Below are 18674 nucleotides of genomic sequence, written 5' to 3' on the forward strand. Positions count from 1 at the left end.
CAGGTGCTCCGTAAGGTCAGCAAGCAGCACGCCATCTTGGATGTGGACGAGCCAGTCTCTCAGCTCCACAAGTGTGCTTTCCAGTTCAGGGACGACCCACAGACCTACCTGTGTCTGTCCAATGAAACCATCATGCACTACCAGGTGGGCTGCTGGTATGAGTGGAAAATGTCTTAAATAAGTGTTTTAAATAATACTGCTATCTTTCTAAGCACCCAAAGCGTCCTAACAGTAGGCCTTATTGGCACAAGCTGTTGTTGTAAGATAAGTGATGTTTGATATGATATCTGTCCGACCCTCCCCTGTACCCTCTACCTGCCGCCTCAATCCACAACATTCTAGATATTGGACCTGTATGTATTTCTTTGCTCCCTCATGGAGATGCTCCATGGTTCACCACGTTAGATCATTTATCGTGTCATCTTAAGTTTACATGGCGGACACTGAAATGACACATCGCCATGGCCACTGTCTGGGGTTGTCCTGGTGTTGCAGAGGGACCATGAGGTCACTCTAATTCTCACGGTTCATCCTCCCAGGAGTGGGAATGTGCTCAGTAAGTTTCATGTCACCTGCCCATTAAATGAGATCTCTTGTGCACACGTGGAACATTTAGGTCAATAGAGTGGTGTGCCAGAAAAGGCCATGAGGTCACCAGAACCAGTAGGGTTCATACTCCGGGAAGCATGAAGTACAGAGCAAATGTAATGGCATGGCAATGACCAGTCAGTTCAGAAATTAAACCATTATATAGCCCTTTATAGCCGTTTGCGGGGATGAACGGTTTCTCATTGAATGGTAAATAAAAGCTAAAACGTATTAAAGAGGACCTGGCATTTCACATCTATTCAATTACTTACAGAAAAACGATTGAGATCATTGAGACACACACAAAATATAAATTCCCATATACTCATATCCTGGGTTCCAGCCTGATTTGCTGCGTTCCGTGGATTTGTTTTGTCACTCAGTCTGGCCAGCATGCAAGCAGAGTCGCATTTCATAATGTCACTTGTTATGTAGCCACGTTGTTGCTGATACGTCATCAGCAAGCGCCACTCTATCCATGCCACTCACACAAAGAATAGCGCCAGTTCGAGACTAAACCTACGGTAAAATGTAAACATTAATTTGATTCAGTAGTCCACTGTGAGATTCAGTAGTACAAAAAACTGACGGCTGTGTGGGGCGAGTTTAGTGAATGATAAGGGGACATTGCAGAGCAACAGCAGTAGCTGCGTGGTGCGCGTTGATACGAAGCCACGGGTCCATTTCACCCCTTTACATGTCCCACCTACCTTGCAGATAGGACCTTTTCCAGACTGAGTATAAGTGACAAAACAAACCCACGGAATGCAGCGAATCAGGCTGGAACCCAGGCTACTACATGCATACTTAATTAATAAAAATCACACCCGTGTGAAGTGAGGGGCGCTCTTATCATCATACATCATCAATTCATCATACATCATCTCATTCCGGCCAATCACAATTTGCGCCCTCGCCTTCGTCTTCAATGTTTGTGTTTACGCAAACACTCAAAACTGGCCATTCATTGTCAATGGCATTCAATGTTTGTGTTAGGACAATGTTTGTGTTTACACAAACCCTCAAAAATCTGTATTTATAACGTTATACAGATGGTGCTCAGGACAGTTTATTAAACACTTGACCTTACCCTTGACCTGTGTTCGACCGTGGTGTTCTTTGCACCATGTACAGCCCTTATTTCCCTACAACACAGCTACCTGTGGGTTGTCTATTCTAGGTGGTGCTGTAGCTTAATTACTAGGTCAACATGAGCGAAACTACTCATTAACTGTGTGGGTATGTAGAGTTCAAGGTATCAAGATACCAGAGGTGGAAAGAGTACTGCAAATAAACTCAGGTAGACGCACTGTTATTTGACAGATGTTTTATTCAACTCCTGAGGTGTGCACTCAAAAACATATAATTATCCTAGATCAAGGACAGGCCACCAACAAGTGCATGACACTCTCACACTTCACCTCAGATGTGTTTCACATAATCTAGTAGTACTAAAATATACATGTATGTAAGTTACAGTATCTCAATAGAAGTTAGCCTGTGAGCCTTGATGTGTAATGTTAGTCCAGTCTTCAATATATAGTGTGTAAATGTTTCTGAGAACCCCAGAGATCTATCAATGAGGCACACAATGGTCGCTAGTCAGTTTAAATAACTACCCTCTATACTGAGTAAAACGGACTTGATCTGCACTTTCCTTGGTGCATTCTTTTTCAATCTACACTAAATCTCTTCACTAAAAATAGCCAATCTACAAGCTTAAAGGGATAGTTCAGATTTTTTGAACTTAAGTTGTATGAAATACTTGCCATTAATATAGTGGTTGCAACTGTATTAATTGATTGCCCGAGTCCCATGGTGGGAGTTCTGCTCTGGTTTTGGTCAATATTAAGTAGTTCCGGTCATTTTGTGGGGGGCACTGGGACCACGCAGTAAAAGTAAATTAATCCACAAAACGAACGTAATTTGTATTGTTGACCTATTTCTAAAATATTAGCGCGACTTTCGTTCAACTTTGACCCCTCTATCACATGGAACTATTTTTTGGGCGTAGTGATATGGACACAAACAACATAGTTCTGTGTGATAGAGGGGTAAAAAAAGAACGGAAGTTGCACTAATATTTTAGAAATAGGTCAACAATACAAATTACGTTAGTTTTGTGGATTAATTTACTTTTACTGCGTGGCCCCCAGTGCCCCCCACAAAATGACCGGAACTACTTGATATTTCACCAAAACCAGAGCAGAACTCCCACCACAGGACTCGGGCAATCAATTAATACAGTTGCAACCACTATATTAATGGCAAGTATTTCATATTTTAGAAATAGGTCAACAATACAAATGACGTTAGTTTTGTGGATTAATTTACTTTTACTGCGTGGCCCCCAGTGCCCCCCACAAAATGACCGGAACTACTTGATATTTCACAAAAACCAGAGCAGAACTCCCACCACAGGACTCGGGCAATCAATTAATACAGTTGCAACCACTATATTAATGGCAAGTATTTCATACAACTTAAGTTCAAAAAATCTGAACTATCCCTTTAAGGGAAGGATTTACATATTGATGTGCCGTAATATCACATACAGTAACTGTAAGGTGCTAGTATCAATGTGATTCAGGGGTGTCGTTTATGTAAAAGATGTTTACAGGGGTGCCCTGAGCCAAAATACTTTTGAGAACCTCTGTTCTAAGTTACAACTGTAGTCTGTAGGGTTATTGTAGGCCTACTGATGACACTCATTAATATTCTGTTGATGTCGTAACATCACTCTAATAGGGTGATAGTACTGCCGTATAGGCTACTATCGCTCATCGTTGATTGCGTTTTGTGGTGGTGGGGTCTTCTTTTGACTCCTAGATTTTGTGTCGCTACCCTTAATTGCTGTAAATTACTGTCAGGAACAGGTGTTAGGACCCAAGCGCAGCAACTCACAAACAGGCGCAGGAGATGAGACACAAACTTAAGATCCAGCAGCACTGAACACACTTTGTAGTTTCAGGTGCTCGTCACCCAACCAGGCTCAGCTGGTCCACACAGGTGACGGTATTCAGGGCAATCCCCTGGAGCAGAGCAAGGGAGGGGTAGAGGTATAGACAGACCCACGGATGGAGCGGTGCCCTAGGCGCAGCCATACTGTAGATGTACCATTAAGTGCAGCTTGACACCACAGTATTAATCGCCTACACCTATGGACTACAGGGCACCGCACCACATCTGGCATTTAGCGTTGCAGTACCAACCCTTGACAGTCCTTTAAACAAAACAGAAAAGTCTGATCTGATTGTATTAAACAACGTAAACTTACCAACACTTACACATTGCAGCTGTACGGAAAGCTTGGAATATCTGCCAAGTTTTTGTTTCATAAAAGTCCACCGTAGACATGTTATGAGCTACTTGTTTCTGTCAATAAATTCCATGCAGGTGTCTGAGTTTGGAAGCACACATTTAACGCAGCGTCCTGCTGTCTTCTGCATTATGTGCAATTTTGAAACAGGTGGTACGCATGCAGGACCACTGAGTGATTTACAACGAGCACTTTCGAATTCTCGAACATAAAATAATAAGGGACTAAAATCAAAGACAAAAAATAAGCATCTATATTTTTTGGCACCTTGTCTAAAATGTATAATAACCAAATGACCATAATGACAAAAGACTAAAATATTCAGTGTTAGTAAAACTCTAATAGTGTACAAAAACCAAATGGACAATTAGTTCCCGGCAACTCTGTTCTCAGGCTCCGTCGTCAGGAGTGAGGGATCACAACAGAGTTCTGCTGAACGACGGATCCTGTTGGACCATAATTGGAGTGGAATCAGTGGAATTCACCTTCAGTCACAGCCTGGCTTCTATTCAGACACCTGTCAGCCCAGTGCCTGTCATCACTGGTCTAGAGGTGAACTACACACACACGCACACATGCACACACGCACGCGCACACACAGTCACACACACACACAACCACACACACGCATGGTGACCGTTGTGATTGACACACAGACTGGGATCCAAACAGGTCTCAGCAGGGACATCACATATTCACACTATAGCCCAGGGGTCGTCACCTAAGCCATTGCAGTCCGACTTTCAAAAGTCAGTGTAATAGTCATCATACTCCCACCTATCTCCCAGACTCCCACCGTAATCTCATTCATCAGTCAGAGTTCAGAGTTTTTATACCTGGACATTGTGCCTTGTCTGCTTAGTCTTTGAAAAGAGCTGTCATATAGTCTCAGGGTGATGCTTTTTCTTTTTTTTAAGGTACCTACTACCTACCCTATAGAGCGTCGCAGTCCCGCCTCCTACCCTGGACCAGGAAATGAAACCCAATGCATTATTCTCATAGACATTTCTTAAAGTATTTATTTAAAGACGGTTACGCCGCAGACAAAGCCAACTCGAGTCGTGACAACTCATGACAACACAAACAATATTTTGGACCAAACAAATAATTAGAAAGAAGAAAAAAACGGCAGGTTACAACACTTTTTTTGTTGTTTTTCTTCTTTGTAATTATTTGTTTGGTCCAAAATATTGTTTGTGTTGTCATGAGTTGTTTAAAGTGAATGGCACATCGAGTAGCAAATCGAGTGGCAAAGCAACAGGCAAAGTGAGTTTAACATCGTTTAATGTTGTTTAATGCAATCAGATATGACTTTTCTGTGTGGATGTATGGGCTGTCATGGTTTGATGATGATGTCACGTGCATACCCTCTATTGGGGACATGGGGAGAACATGCAAACTCCACACAGAAAGGCCCTTTCGCCAGCCCCACTGGCTGGCGAAAGGGCAATCACACACACAATCACAATCAACAGTGTGCCAGTGGCCTCTCTTGTGCCAATGGTGGCACCAGCGCCTAATGCCTATAGGTTGCCTACTGCAGGGGTTCTCAACGTTTTTGGCCGGGGACCCCCGGAAATGCTTTGGCAATGTCTCGGGACCCCCGCCCCGCCCCCTCCCGACCCCCAATATAAATTGACTGCTACAATAACCTTAAACCATTTTGGGCGGGAACCCCTTTTAATGTTTTAAGCATTGTTATAATTTAGCTATTGAAAAATAGCAGATCTACAAGCTCATAGCGCGCCACCGAGTGGCGCGCTACGAGCTTGTAGGTCTGCTATTTTTGAAAAATCGTGAAAATATATATTTTTTAAAAGTATTTTTTTTTCTTTTTTTTTCTGAAAATAATTTGGGGACCCCCTAAAATTATTTGGCGACCCCCCGAGGGGTTCGTGACCCACGGGTTGAGAACCCCTGGCCTACTGTTATGGTTTCCAGCCTCAGCTGCCTGCTCAGACGACATACAGGTAGCTGCATAAGATTATGGAAACCATGATATGAACAGAATGAGCAGGAACACGCTTGCATCTCATATCTCATATTGTACGTACAGTCAGTCCCTCTGATACTGTAGTAGACAATCATCATGTCATGGTTATCAATATGCTTATGCAGCTACGGTATGTGTCGTCTGAGTCAGGTAGCTGAGGCCTTATGCAGCTACAGTATGTGTCGTCTGAGTCAGGTAGCTGAGGCCCTTATGCAGCTACAGTATGTGTCGTCTGAGTCAGGTAGCTGAGGCCTAATGCAGCTACAGTATGTGTCGTCTGAGTCAGGTAGCTGAGGCCTTATGCAGCTACAGTATGTGTCGTCTGAGTCAGGTAGCTGAGGCCTTATGCAGCTACAGTATGTCGTCTGAGTCAGGTGGCTGAGGCCTTATGCAGCTACAGTATGTGTCTGAGTCAGGTAGCTGAGGCCTTATGCAGCTACAGTATGTGTCGTCTGAGTCAGGTAGCTGAGGCCTAATGCAGCTACAGTATGTGTCGTCTGAGTCAGGTAGCTGAGGCCTTATGCAGCTACAGTATGTGTCGTCTGAGTCAGGTAGATGAGGCCTTATGCAGCTACAGTATGTGTCTGAGTCAGGTATAGCTGAGGCCTTATGCAGCTACAGTATGTGTCCCTGAGTCTGGTAGCTGAGGCCTTATGCAGCTACAGTATGTGTCCCTGAGTCAGGTAGCTGAGGCCTTATGCAGCTACAGTATGTGTCGTCTGAGTCAGGTAGCTGAGGCCTTATGCAGCTACAGTATGTGTCTGAGTCAGGCAGCTGAGGCCTTATGCAGCTACAGTATGTGTCTGAGTCAGGTAGCTGAGGCCTTATGCAGCTACAGTATGTGTCTGAGTCAGGTAGCTGAGCCCTTATGCAGCTACAGTATGTGTCTGAGTCAGGTAGCTGAGGCCTTATGCAGCTACAGTATGTGTCGTCTGAGTCAGGTAGCTGACTCGCTGAGGCCTTATGCAGCTACAGTATGTGTCGTCTGAGTCAGGTAGCTGAGGCCTTATGCAGCTACAGTATGTGTCGTCTGAGTCAGGCAGCTGAGGCCTTATGCAGCTACAGTATGTGTCGTCTGAGTCAGGCAGCTGAGGCCTCTTATATGCAGCTACAGTATGTGTCTGAGTCAGGTAGCTGAGGCCTTATGCAGCTACAGTATGTGTCGTCTGAGTCAGGTAGCTGAGGCCTTATGCAGCTACAGTATGTGTCGTCTGAGTCAGGTATAGCTGAGGCCTTATGCAGCTACAGTATGTGTCCCTGAGTCAGGTATAGCTGAGGCCTAATGCAGCTACAGTATGTGTCCCTGAGTCAGGTAGCTGAGGCCTTATGCAGCTACAGTATGTGTCGTCTGAGTCAGGCAGCGGAGGCCGGAAACCATAACACCTACCATTGAGATAGCCAATCAAACAGCATAGAGGAAGGGTCAGAGGTCAGGTAGGATCAGTGCCTAATTGAAATGACATAAGAATGTTCTACACTGGTGCTCAAAATTCTGCTCTACCATGTCTGTCTTTGAGAGGCAGGCAAGGAATGTCATATGTGTGTGTGTGTGTGTGTGTGTGTGTGTGTGTGTGTGTGTGTGTGTGTGTGTGTGTGTGTGTGCATGTGTGCGTGCGTGCGTGCGTGCGTGCGTGCGTGCGTGCGTGCGTGTTTGTGTGTGTGTGTGTTTGTGTGCCTACTGCAGGTTAATGGTGGTGGTCACGTGGCCATGTTGGAGCTCCACGGAGAGAACTTCAGCCCTCATCTCAAAGTGTGGTTTGGCCACAGCGAAGCTGAGACCATGTTCAAGTGAGTGACAAAAACAAGACAAGAGAAAAGACAAGAATAGAGAGTTTGATTGATTGATTGATTCAATAGTTTATTATTAAACCTTGTCAAATAGGTTTTTATTGAGAACAGATTATAAATTGTTACACAAACATTAACCCATAGGCATGGAGTCTGACAAACCCAGAATAATTAGTACAGGATCGGGGTCAATATGAATATTCAAAATATCAGAGAGTGTCTCAAATATCTTAATCCAATATCTTTGTATCCGAGGGCAAAGGGCGAAGCTGTGGAGAAGATTTGCATCTATTGCATTGCATTTGTCACAGTGCGAAGAAATATCTGGGAATATGTTATGTAATTTTAATTTGGAATAATGGAGTCTACGTATGACTCGAAACTGGATAAGGCAATGTCTGGAGTTGATAGAGCACGCATTAACTTCTTCAAGGCTGTCTTCCCAGAGCTCGTCTGAAATTGAAGTCCCCAGCTCATTTTCCCATGATTCAATAGTTTATTAGACAGAAATGTAAAACAGCAGTAGCCATAGTCAAACATTTGGTTTATAACACCAAAAGAAGTGTGGTCAGGACATGATTCCCCCCCCCCCAATATCATCACAAACAAAGAAATCGATACTGATACTGAAGAGCTAGTATAAGATAAACAACGATAGTTTGTTTTGTGATTTTCTAACTATGAATCATGTTTAGCTACAGTAGTAGCTACTTAAAATCAGCATATAGGCACCCTTTAACAATGCATCATGGACTTGAGATGGAGACTTTCCTTGACTCTTGGACCCCAGGTCTAGAATGGGGGTGATGTTCACTTCCTCTCTGCTTAGTCCTTGTAAGTGGAATCTACAGTGGGTGTTCCACCTCAGCAGCCCTTACTGGCCACCACGTGACCCATCTCAAAGCAAAAGGACATCTCCCTCTGACGTCAGAAGCTACCACAGCGAGCCCTCACACCCCCAAGTGCTGAGGCATCGTTAAAGTCACCGCGAGGCTCTCCAAACACTCCCCTCTCCCATCGTCAGCGGTGGAGAGGCAACCTGGACGAGGAGGAGGCTGTGTTTGCGTAACACAGTCGCCCACAATATGCTCTTTGTACGTAAAGCTGCAGCCAATTAGTGGTGGAGGGGAACGTGAGCCTCCACTGGCCAGTGCGTGGCGAGGTGTGTGTGTGTGGAGGGGGGGGGGGGGGGGGGGGGGGTCAGAGGAATAGTATATAGGTTTTGAACGGTTTGGAGACGTTAAGCGTGTAAATGTAAAGCTGAAGGTGTTGAAAGTGATATATGAATGGGCATTCAGAATGAATGGCTCATTGGAGTAACGTAACAGTAGATCTGTGCCGTCGTGGGTCAATCACACAGATGTCAGTCTTTACAGAGTCATATTACCGACTTTCTGTCATTAGCTGCTTTTAAGGTACTTTAATTGGTGCCATTGGTTTAAAAAGATCGTATTTCTTGAGCCCTTTTCTCTGCTGCTGATGAAATATGAATATGCAATATCATTAGTGAATTATTTATTTTATTCACAAATTATATGATTTATAAGTGATACATATACCTACAATTAGGGTTGTCCCGATCCGATCACGTGATCGGAAATCGGGGCTGATCTTGTCTGATTTTGTCTGTGATTGTCTGTAATTGTCCGTAATTGGCAGATACTCAAAATCAAATGATCGGAATTGGATCCTGAGCAAAATAATATGATCGGGACATACCTACAATACCTACAATATTATATTATACTGCAGAAATGTAACTTCGAAAAATGATCCTCCTCATATTTTAGTCTATCTGTTAATGTCACAACACTTTGAATGAAAGATGCACTGGCGTGTGTGTGTGTGTGTGTGTGTGTGTGTGTGTGTGTGTGTGTGTGTGTGTGTGTGTGTGTGTGTGTGTGTGTGTGTGTGTGTGTGTGTGTGTGTGTGTGTGTGTGTGCGTGTGTGTGTGTGTGTGTGTGTGTGTTTTAGGTTGGCTTTAAAGAAAAGTATTTTGTTGCCAGAATGTCAGACTGTCTTGTGAGCCTAAAGAAAAAAGAGGATGTTTTATTGTTCATCTTCAATAAATGATAGTTTCTCGACAACCCACTATCAGATCAGACACTCTTGACACTGCTTTCACACCTTTCTTTGACATCATGACATTTAGGTCTAGGTAAGGTCAGGAAAGCAAATATCATGATTTTATTATTTATGTATTTTGACTATTTGATTCCACCCTATATCTCATATCTCACCTCACCTTACTCAATACGCTTCATTTCATCTAATCTGTGAAACGTTGCCAAAGACCAATGAACTGAAATGCACATCAACAGTGGGAGTTCATGATAGATTATGTTTGTCATGTTATTCAACGTAAATAAATGAAACAACCGGCACCACATTTTCTGCTCCGAGATTTCTTTACTTTAAGTAAAGAAATCTCGGAGCAGAAAAATGGTGTGCGGATTGTTTCATTTATTTACTTGTGATTTTGTATAATCCAGCACCCTGCCTAGTATGGCACTTGGATGTGCGTGTTGATTTCAGCCTCCTTTACCACTTTATGTTATTCAACGTATGTGAAAACAATGCTAAAAATCCTACAATACTAACATCACCACATATAAATACAATTAAATCACAGTTTACAAAGAGACAGAGATATTGCGCAACAGGAGTCCTCGGCAGCATAGGAGAAAGGTTAGGGGATATTGCATTTGTGGGGGGACTATATTTCACTTGTATCTGTATATATGCAGTATCACAACTCAGCTGGTCTTGTCTGGACGCTGTACCTTACAGGTCTCCAAAGTCCCTCCTCTGCGTGGTCCCCGACGTCTCCGTCTTCAGTGAGGGCTGGTGGTGTCTGCGGCGCATCCTCACCGTCCCCTTGTGTCTGGTCAGATCGGACGGCCTGATCTATCGCTCTGCGTTCAGCTTCACCTACACCCCGGAGCTCCAGCCCGCACCGCCCCCGCCGCCCCCGCCGCCCCCCATCCGAGCACATATAGGGACGGGGGGCAGGAGAGAGGGAGGAGGAGGAGGAGGAGGAGGAGGAGAAGGAGGAGGAGGAGGAGGCGTGGACACGCCGCTGAAAGAGGAGGATGAGCTGTTAGACTCCATCCATCAGGAGTTCACCAGAGCCAACTTTCACCTCTTCATTCAGAGCTAGTTAAACTGCAAATTAAAGGCCAACTATAGGTCACTTTTAGCCTATTTTCTCCTATATTCAGCTATTAGTGTAGATTTTCATCTTACACAAAAGTTAAATTCCCCTTGACAATGAATAGAGAATTTACGTCATATGTGTCTGAGCAAATCGACATGTTACGTCATGATGATGCACTGTACAATGATAAGAGCGCCCCTCACTTCACACGGGTGTGATTTTCATATGTATACTTTATTTAATAGCCCTCATTTCCCTCTTATCAGCCACTATATTTTTGTGCTGGTGTGTTTCCTTGCAGAAAGACCACAAAACACATCCCACTGGCAGTGTTTTGTGTCAAACTCGTTCTGTGTTCGTTAGTGCTCTCTCTAATCAATGAATGCATCAAAGACAGCCATCACTTTGATATCCGTCAGAGAGGGGAGGGGGGAGTGTGTGTGTACACACACAGATCAGTGAAGTTACCTAGTTGGCCTTTAAAGCGATATAATATGTGGTTGAATCACCGGAACAAAGACTGCAGAACCATGGTTCCAGTAGAGTACTGGGAACAAATGTATAGTTTTCCTTTGGTGTACTGCACACGTGGGGTCTAGTATAGCCTCTCTGAGTCATGTTAACTTCCACACGCAGTGACTCGGTTTACTGATTTTGAAATGGATTCTTTTCATATGCACTCTCCTCTTTGCCTGGGTTCAGCAAGGCAACTACTGAATGGATCCGCTGGCTCTGGGTATCATAATCATAATTAGTATCATAGTACACAAGAGTTTGGCAGCACGACAGCAACTATTAGAGATATCATTAATATCGTGTTTTAATAAGTAAAAGACTAGGCTAATGATCAGAATAGTAATATGTCATGTTATTGGCCGACTGCCTTCTGGTATCAAACTATAGTGCTTCAAGAGACCTGGATTTATAGTAGATGCACATTATTCCTAATTTAATTGAAAATGTGCACAAAAAACATATAGTCTTGCAGCAAATCACCCTTCAAAAATAAACAGACAACAATGTGCACACAACTCTCTGCGCCTTTATGTGACTTTTGTATTATATGTCCAAGTTGTAAAATGTGCACAACTCAACGCAGCGTGGTAACAATGCTGCACAGTGAATTCTGGGTGATAATCTAACTCGGATTTTGAGGTGTTTGCAATAACAGTAATTCTAGCCCCTCTCATTTAAACCCTTTACAATAACACTTGAAGTGGCTTCAGCCACCCTGTCAAGTCAATTACCTCATACAAAGATCGCTCTGTGAATGTTCACACTGGTACCCTGACATGGGGGAAACAACTTGAGAGCCACACTTTCTCTTGACCCCAGCGAGTATAAAGTACCATTTATTCAGCATTCATCTGCCCTGCGAGTGGCACTAAAACATACAGGCGCAGAAAATGAATTGTGAATGGCTCAAGGAAGGGACATAAAAAAGGGAAGACAGAAGAGATAAAAGAAGACGTATAGCCGGCGAGGGAAACTCATGAGCCACTGTAATGATAGAGAGCAAGGCTACAACACTGTACTGTTTGGGTCTCTGTGTGTGTGTGTGTGTGTGTGTGTGTGTGTGTGTGTGTGTGTGTGTGTGTGTGTGTGTGTGTGTGTGTGTGTGTGTGTGTGTGTGTGTGTGTGTGTGTCAATTTGGAAATAAAATGACATGATAACATTATGAATTTTATGTATTTAAAATACAGAAAATTGAAGGTCTGAAAGTATCTTTCGTACAAACTTATTTTCCCCCGTCCCAGCCAAATCCCAAATATAAAAACAGACTGGAACTTTGTCGCTCTGGCTCAACTGAACATGTAATAATTCTAGCAGTGAAACAGTAGCAGTGGCTATCCATCCTTTGCTTGGGATGTGAAGAGGAGACCGCTTGCCATTAGCTTTGGCTTTAGAGGCAGACTTCTAGTGACATTCTTCATGGTAGAGAATCACAGGGAGTCTTTTATACTGCTTCAAAGTCTGACAAATCCCATTTTGAGTTATTAACAAAAGTTGGACCAGCCATTGCAAAAATGCAGACATGGCTTAATAGGGAGACCATCAGTCCAGAAACCCTGTATTTGATTAAAGCACCACTTCACCACTTTTCAACCTACCTTCTCCTCACTAATGTTCACGATAAAATGCCACAATGTTTTTCTACTCGGTCTGTGTCTCATATAAGGGCTGTGGGCAGTTCAGAAACCCGTCCACCGGAGTGACATCATCGATGAGGAATCCAAGCTAATAGAAACTGCAGGCTTTCTATTCCTGAAAAGTTGCAAAGCAATAATGGAAGCCATCGTTCTCACGATAATACAATTCTAAATATTATAATTTTTTAAATCTTGTTTTAAAAAAACAAATTCTGCTCTGTTCAGGTGGTCGCTGTAGAAGAACAATCCACAGTCTGCCTGGGCTGGAGTTGCATACACTACAGCAGCAATAATTTGGGGAGATAGATAGATAGATAGATAGATAGATAGATAGATAGATAGATAGATAGATAGATAGATAGACAGACAGACATCGGCTTCTTGCATACCACTGTGCAATGGTTGATGACTTAAAGTAACTCGGGCTCAATGAGCCAGAGCTTGGCCCGTGCCCGACCGATTCATTATTTTTTATGGCCTCAGTCCAGCCCGAATCAACAGGTCGGTCAGGGACCAGTCAGGGCGCCGAGGGCGGGTCAAGCTTGCAGACCTCTAGTGTGAATGTGACTTGATGCATTATGTTAACTTACCGGTATTTCTTATTGCGACCGAAGGTCGCAGATAACTATGAAACCTTGCGTTATTGTCACTAACGTCATGTCACGTCACGTCATGTCACTCAATCTGTCACTGACAATCGTTACTCACAATATTGTGCCCAGGTTTTCGTGACATCACTATGACATCATCAGGGATGATATTAAAATCCCCATACATGGGGAAAATCCCCATATTGTGCCCAGGTCTCGTGACATCACTATGACATCGTCAGGGATATTAAGCCTATACGGGAATGTGATCCTTCCCCATCCATCCTTCCCCTTCGATGTCTCCCTGCCCCAAAGTTATTTGTGCAGCCGCGCGGAAACTAGAGTTCTCAACAGGCACGGAAATGAAGGCCCGGCCCTACCTGGGCCCTCATCAAACCCTGTACATTCAAGACACCTCCGCTGCCACCCTTAGATCTCCATATGGAGCTGACCTGTTCTGACATTCCATATGTTGATCTGACCTCATCGCACCCTGTACACTCAAGACACGCTCCATATATTAGGGTCGCTTCTCGCCCTCAGGCGTCTTACTAGTTTAAATGTAATGGTATTCATGTGTTAACAGTAGGCTACGTCTGTGAGAGTTCACATTGTGATTTATTTTCATTTTTATACCGAATCTCAGAGGCATTCCCTGAAAGCACACTTTTTAATTTTTTTCCTTCAACAATATTGTCTATGATGTAGAAAAGATGATGTTCTGAGTCCATGCTGTGATTTCTGCTCCAGCTGTCTTGGTGAACAGCAGGAAGATATTAATCTACTGACCTGAGTAGACCTCTGCAACAAAGCTGTCCTGTGTTGTATTGTGTGTGTGTGTGTGTGTGTGTGTGTGTGTGTGTGTGTGTGTGTGTGTGTGTGTGTGTGTGTGTGTGTGTGTGTGTGTGTGTGTGTGTGTGTGTACGCGTGTGTGTGTGTGCATATGTGTGTGTGTGTGTGTGTGTGTGTGTGTGTGTGTGTGTGTGTGTGTGTGTGTGTGTGTGTGCGTGCGTGCATGCGCGTGCATGTGAGAGAAAGAGGGCAAAAGAGACAGCGAGAAATTCCATATTCCATGTCAGTCACTGAGTATAGCCTAAATTCTAATCTGCACTGACATTCCACGCGTGCGTGCGTGCGTGCGTGCGTGCGTGCGTGCGTGCGTGCGTGCGTGCGTGCGTGCCTGCGTGCCTGCCTGCCTGCCTGCCTGCCTGCCTGCCTGCCTGCCTGCCTGCCTGCCTGCGTGTGCAAATGTGTGCGTGCAGCGTGCACTGTAACTGGTAGCCCTAAAGTATCCAATTAGTTATTATTGTTTTTGGATTTGACTGGAAACAGACACCTTCTATCAATAACTTATTAAGATGATCTGATCTCACATCATCATAACAGTTTTATAAACGGTATGCCGGCATGCTGTGTTCTCACTTCTCTAACCTATAGCTTCTCAGTGTCACAAGTTCACAACCCCAGCGTTCTTTATACGACCATTGACTTGGAGTTCACCTCGGCTCTTATAGGTATTCTCTATGTCCACCTCCAGCCATAACTCATTAAAACCGGGAAAGCACCTGTGTCATTTTAGTTTTTTTTGGCTATTCAAAAATAGCAGATGTAACAAGCACATTTTTAAGGGGTTTGAGTCCAGATTCTGTGCTTTCCACTGCACAGAGACGCTATTAAATGTCATCAATGGTGTGCGTGTATCGAGTATTTTACCAAGAGACTATAGCCAATCAGAATCAAGGACAGGAACTATTCGTTTTAGAAAGGGGCTTTTTAAGTCTCTCCATTGACTCCATGACTACAACAGAAGACAGCTGGAATTTTAAGAAACTATTGCTTTGGGCACATTCACAAACTGAGACACAGACAAACACACATGGCAATTTTATTTTATTTAATTGGTGGAAACATTCCCAGATAGATCTCTCCAAACTCTTTACACATGGCAGTGGTGAAATGCTTGTGTCCAACAACACTGTTGTGCGTCAAGAATGATGAATATTGCAGGCATAATATTGTAGTTTCACCTTCATAAAAGTCTTATTGATTGGTTAATGATAGATAACGTATAATGCCAGGTTCTATTTGACTCATTGCTGGACAGTATTGGAAGATCTTCTTGAGGTGCTTTTGTCATGTTTAAAACATGTAGGCTATACATGGATGGAGATGTCTGCAGACTTTTTATTTAAGTAAAAGTCTAAAGTTTTCAAATAATTGTAGTGGAGTAAGTTGCCTCTGAAATGTAGTGGACTAGAAGTAATGAAAATTGGAAAAACAAATACCTCAAAATTGTACAGTACTTGAGAATATGTACTTAATACTGTAGTTACTTTACACCACTACTGAATCTACCCACACAGTATAAACAATGAACACCTACCAGCGTGTGCTCAATTCACGAGTGTGGCACGTTTATTTATTTATATATTCATTTTTAAAACGTCAACTCAATATGGGCCTTAATCTGTGTTATATAAAACACAAGAACAAAGAAAATAACACAAATGTGCAATAGACAAGTAGCTGTGTGCCTTCTCCTTCAATGCACATTTGACACTGCTGCTAAAGACAGAAAGATACAGGATAATTTATGCCCCTGCTTTTTGACACTAATGCTAAAAAATCTTATTCCTGTTTTTAAGGGTTAAGGGTCTTTTGTTTTTAATTTTTACATTGTATTGTATTGTTGTGACTGTAGGTCGCATATTACTATGAAAACCTGCAAAACCTGTCCGTCAGTTAGACACGCCTCCATATATGGTTGTCAGTCCATCACATCTCTGTCTGTCTGTCTGTCTGTCTGTCTGTCTGTCTGTCTGTCTGTCTGTCTGTCTGTCTGTCTGTCTGTCCAGTTATTGTTTACTCGAGTCTTCACTGAGTTTTCTTTCTTTTTCTTTTGTCTGTATTTCTTTGCTTCCTTTCTGCTCAGAACAGCGTTATGCAAACAGCAGTATTGAAACCCTGCCTGTAGGTTCAGTTTGTTCACCAGTCTATAAAAACCCCTACCTTCCACACAGTCAGGCACCTCCTGGCAGGCCATAGCCCACACCCCCAAGCATCCTGCTGGCCTCAGCCCTCCGCTACCAGCCCTCCTACTCTGCTTACAAGCACCGGTCCTAGCCCACTCCCCCCTGAGTCAGGGCTAATCTCTGCCCCAAACCCACTTCTGTAGCAAAACCCCCAATGCCTCACTCCCTCCTGTCCAATCCCCCCCCCCATTCTGTTGACCATCCAGCCCATTCCCCTCTACTGACAGACAGCCCACTAACTACCAGGCACACCGCATGTTTCTGTTTTTGGACATTATTCCTGGCATGCTATCAAATCTAGTCATCTAAAATGTAGTGTGGTATCTGGTGGAACCACAATTCACATTAATATCGCTTAATAATGTTAAACTAGACATAGACTAAATTGTTTCACATCTAAATTTGTAGGCCTGAATAATACTAGCTATAGTGACCAACAGGACGTGTTTGGGTATAGACGCTTAGGCACCTGAGTATTTTGGTATGTTTTGTTTATGAGCTTTAGAGAGAGTAAAAGCAGTCTCTCTGTTTAGTTCAGATACTTCAGTAGTAATGTTAAAAAAACTCCCTCCCTCCTTTAAAATGACAACTATCAATGTTTGACACTAACATACTTTCACCGTATTAGAAGCTGTCCATCTTTCCGTACACTCAAGCTGATGAAATATTATTTTGTATTTGTTTATTTTATGTTTTTGGTGTACCCACTTTTCGTTGAACAGTGAAACTGACTCACCATATATGATAAATGGTAAATGGTGCTTTTATCCAAAGCGCTTTGCATAGATTGTGCATCACATTCATCCATTCACACATACAACGATGGTGGAGGAAACCATGCAAGAAACCAACCCGCACAGGGGTTCAGAGTCTTGATCAAGGACACTTCGACGACACTAACTCTGGGGGAGCCCGGGATCGAACTGGGAACCTCAATGTTCCCATCCGTCTGCTCTACCGGCCACTCTATCCCTGAGCCCAGGTTAATTTAGTTGTACACGTGTGTTCAATGACAAAATAAAACCCATCCATTCAGCCACTGCCGCCCTTAGGATGAAAGTGACCACTGGTTATAGGCTATTTAGTGCATTTCAAGCTGCTAGTCAACCTGTTTGTTATACAGTATCATTACACTCGTTTTGATATACAGTTGGAGGCCATCGATATTGTCCTTTTCTTTTTGCTGTGGTTTGCGTGATCTGCGCAAAAGGACAGTTAACCCATTTTGGGCGGGAACCCCTTTTGGTGTTTTAAACATGTTATAATTTAGCTATTGAAAAATAGCAGATCTACAAGCTCATAGCGCACCACCGAGTGGCGCGCTACGAGCTTGTAGGTCTGCTATTTTTGAAAAATCGTGAAAATATTTGTTTCAGAAAACTGGAGGATTTAGAAGGATTTTTTAAAATTTTGAGGTCAGGCCTAAATGGGTCAAATGATAAGGGACAATATCGGTGGCACCCAACTGTAGCATCATGTAATGGCTATGGGAGAATGATCAGTCCATAGAAGCCAATGTACTGTAACCATGCTGCGGATGTTGAATCTTCAGTCAAAGTGATTGGAACACAGCAATGGTGACATCAAGGTATACTAAACGATGTAATGCTAATGATTTGTACCGTTTTTTGCACCACCAGTCCAGAATACACCTCAACATCAACAAACGTGAAATAGCGCCATGTCTCTGTTGGGTGGAAACCTGAGACCTCATATGTACAAAACTACTTTTCAGAATGCAAAAGTAGCAGAACCATAAGCTCAAAATGTGTTGCTTCGTGCCGCATTTCGAGCTTGCAGATAGGCTATCTGAAAATGTTTGGTGCCAGGAACCCCCAGAAGAGAAGATTTTTGTTGAAAATGTCCAAAGGTTTTATTCTCAAAAAAACGTATAAGGATAATATTCTTAAATTAAAAGCTTGCACGTCTGTGAATACATATAAATGGATAAAGTGGTTAAAATGATTGTTATGCTATGTTAACTACTTTTGCTGGGGACCACTGAGGGTCCCCGGACCCCACTTTGAGAACCACTGCCTTAACACAGGTGGAAGAAT

At 43.2% G+C, this 18674-nt stretch overlaps 1 protein-coding gene across 1 annotated transcript in view; it reads left to right on the top strand.

Moving 5' to 3' along the window:
- The window catches only part of rbpjl (recombination signal binding protein for immunoglobulin kappa J region-like), a gene marked incomplete at both ends in the record, with an annotated part of 29835 nt that extends 18987 nt beyond the window's left edge, over positions 1-10848 (top strand). The window contains 4 exons of the mRNA XM_079510705.1: positions 4-144; positions 4301-4459; positions 7585-7688; positions 10479-10848. Coding sequence (XP_079366831.1) covers positions 4-144; positions 4301-4459; positions 7585-7688; positions 10479-10848 — 774 coding nt within the window. The remainder of the gene's footprint in view (positions 1-3; positions 145-4300; positions 4460-7584; positions 7689-10478) is intronic.
- Between the last annotated feature and the right edge of the window lie 7826 nt (positions 10849-18674).

This window comes from Electrona antarctica, assembly GCF_951216825.1.
Source record: "Electrona antarctica genome assembly, chromosome: 9".
Lineage (NCBI taxonomy): Eukaryota > Metazoa > Chordata > Actinopteri > Myctophiformes > Myctophidae > Electrona > Electrona antarctica.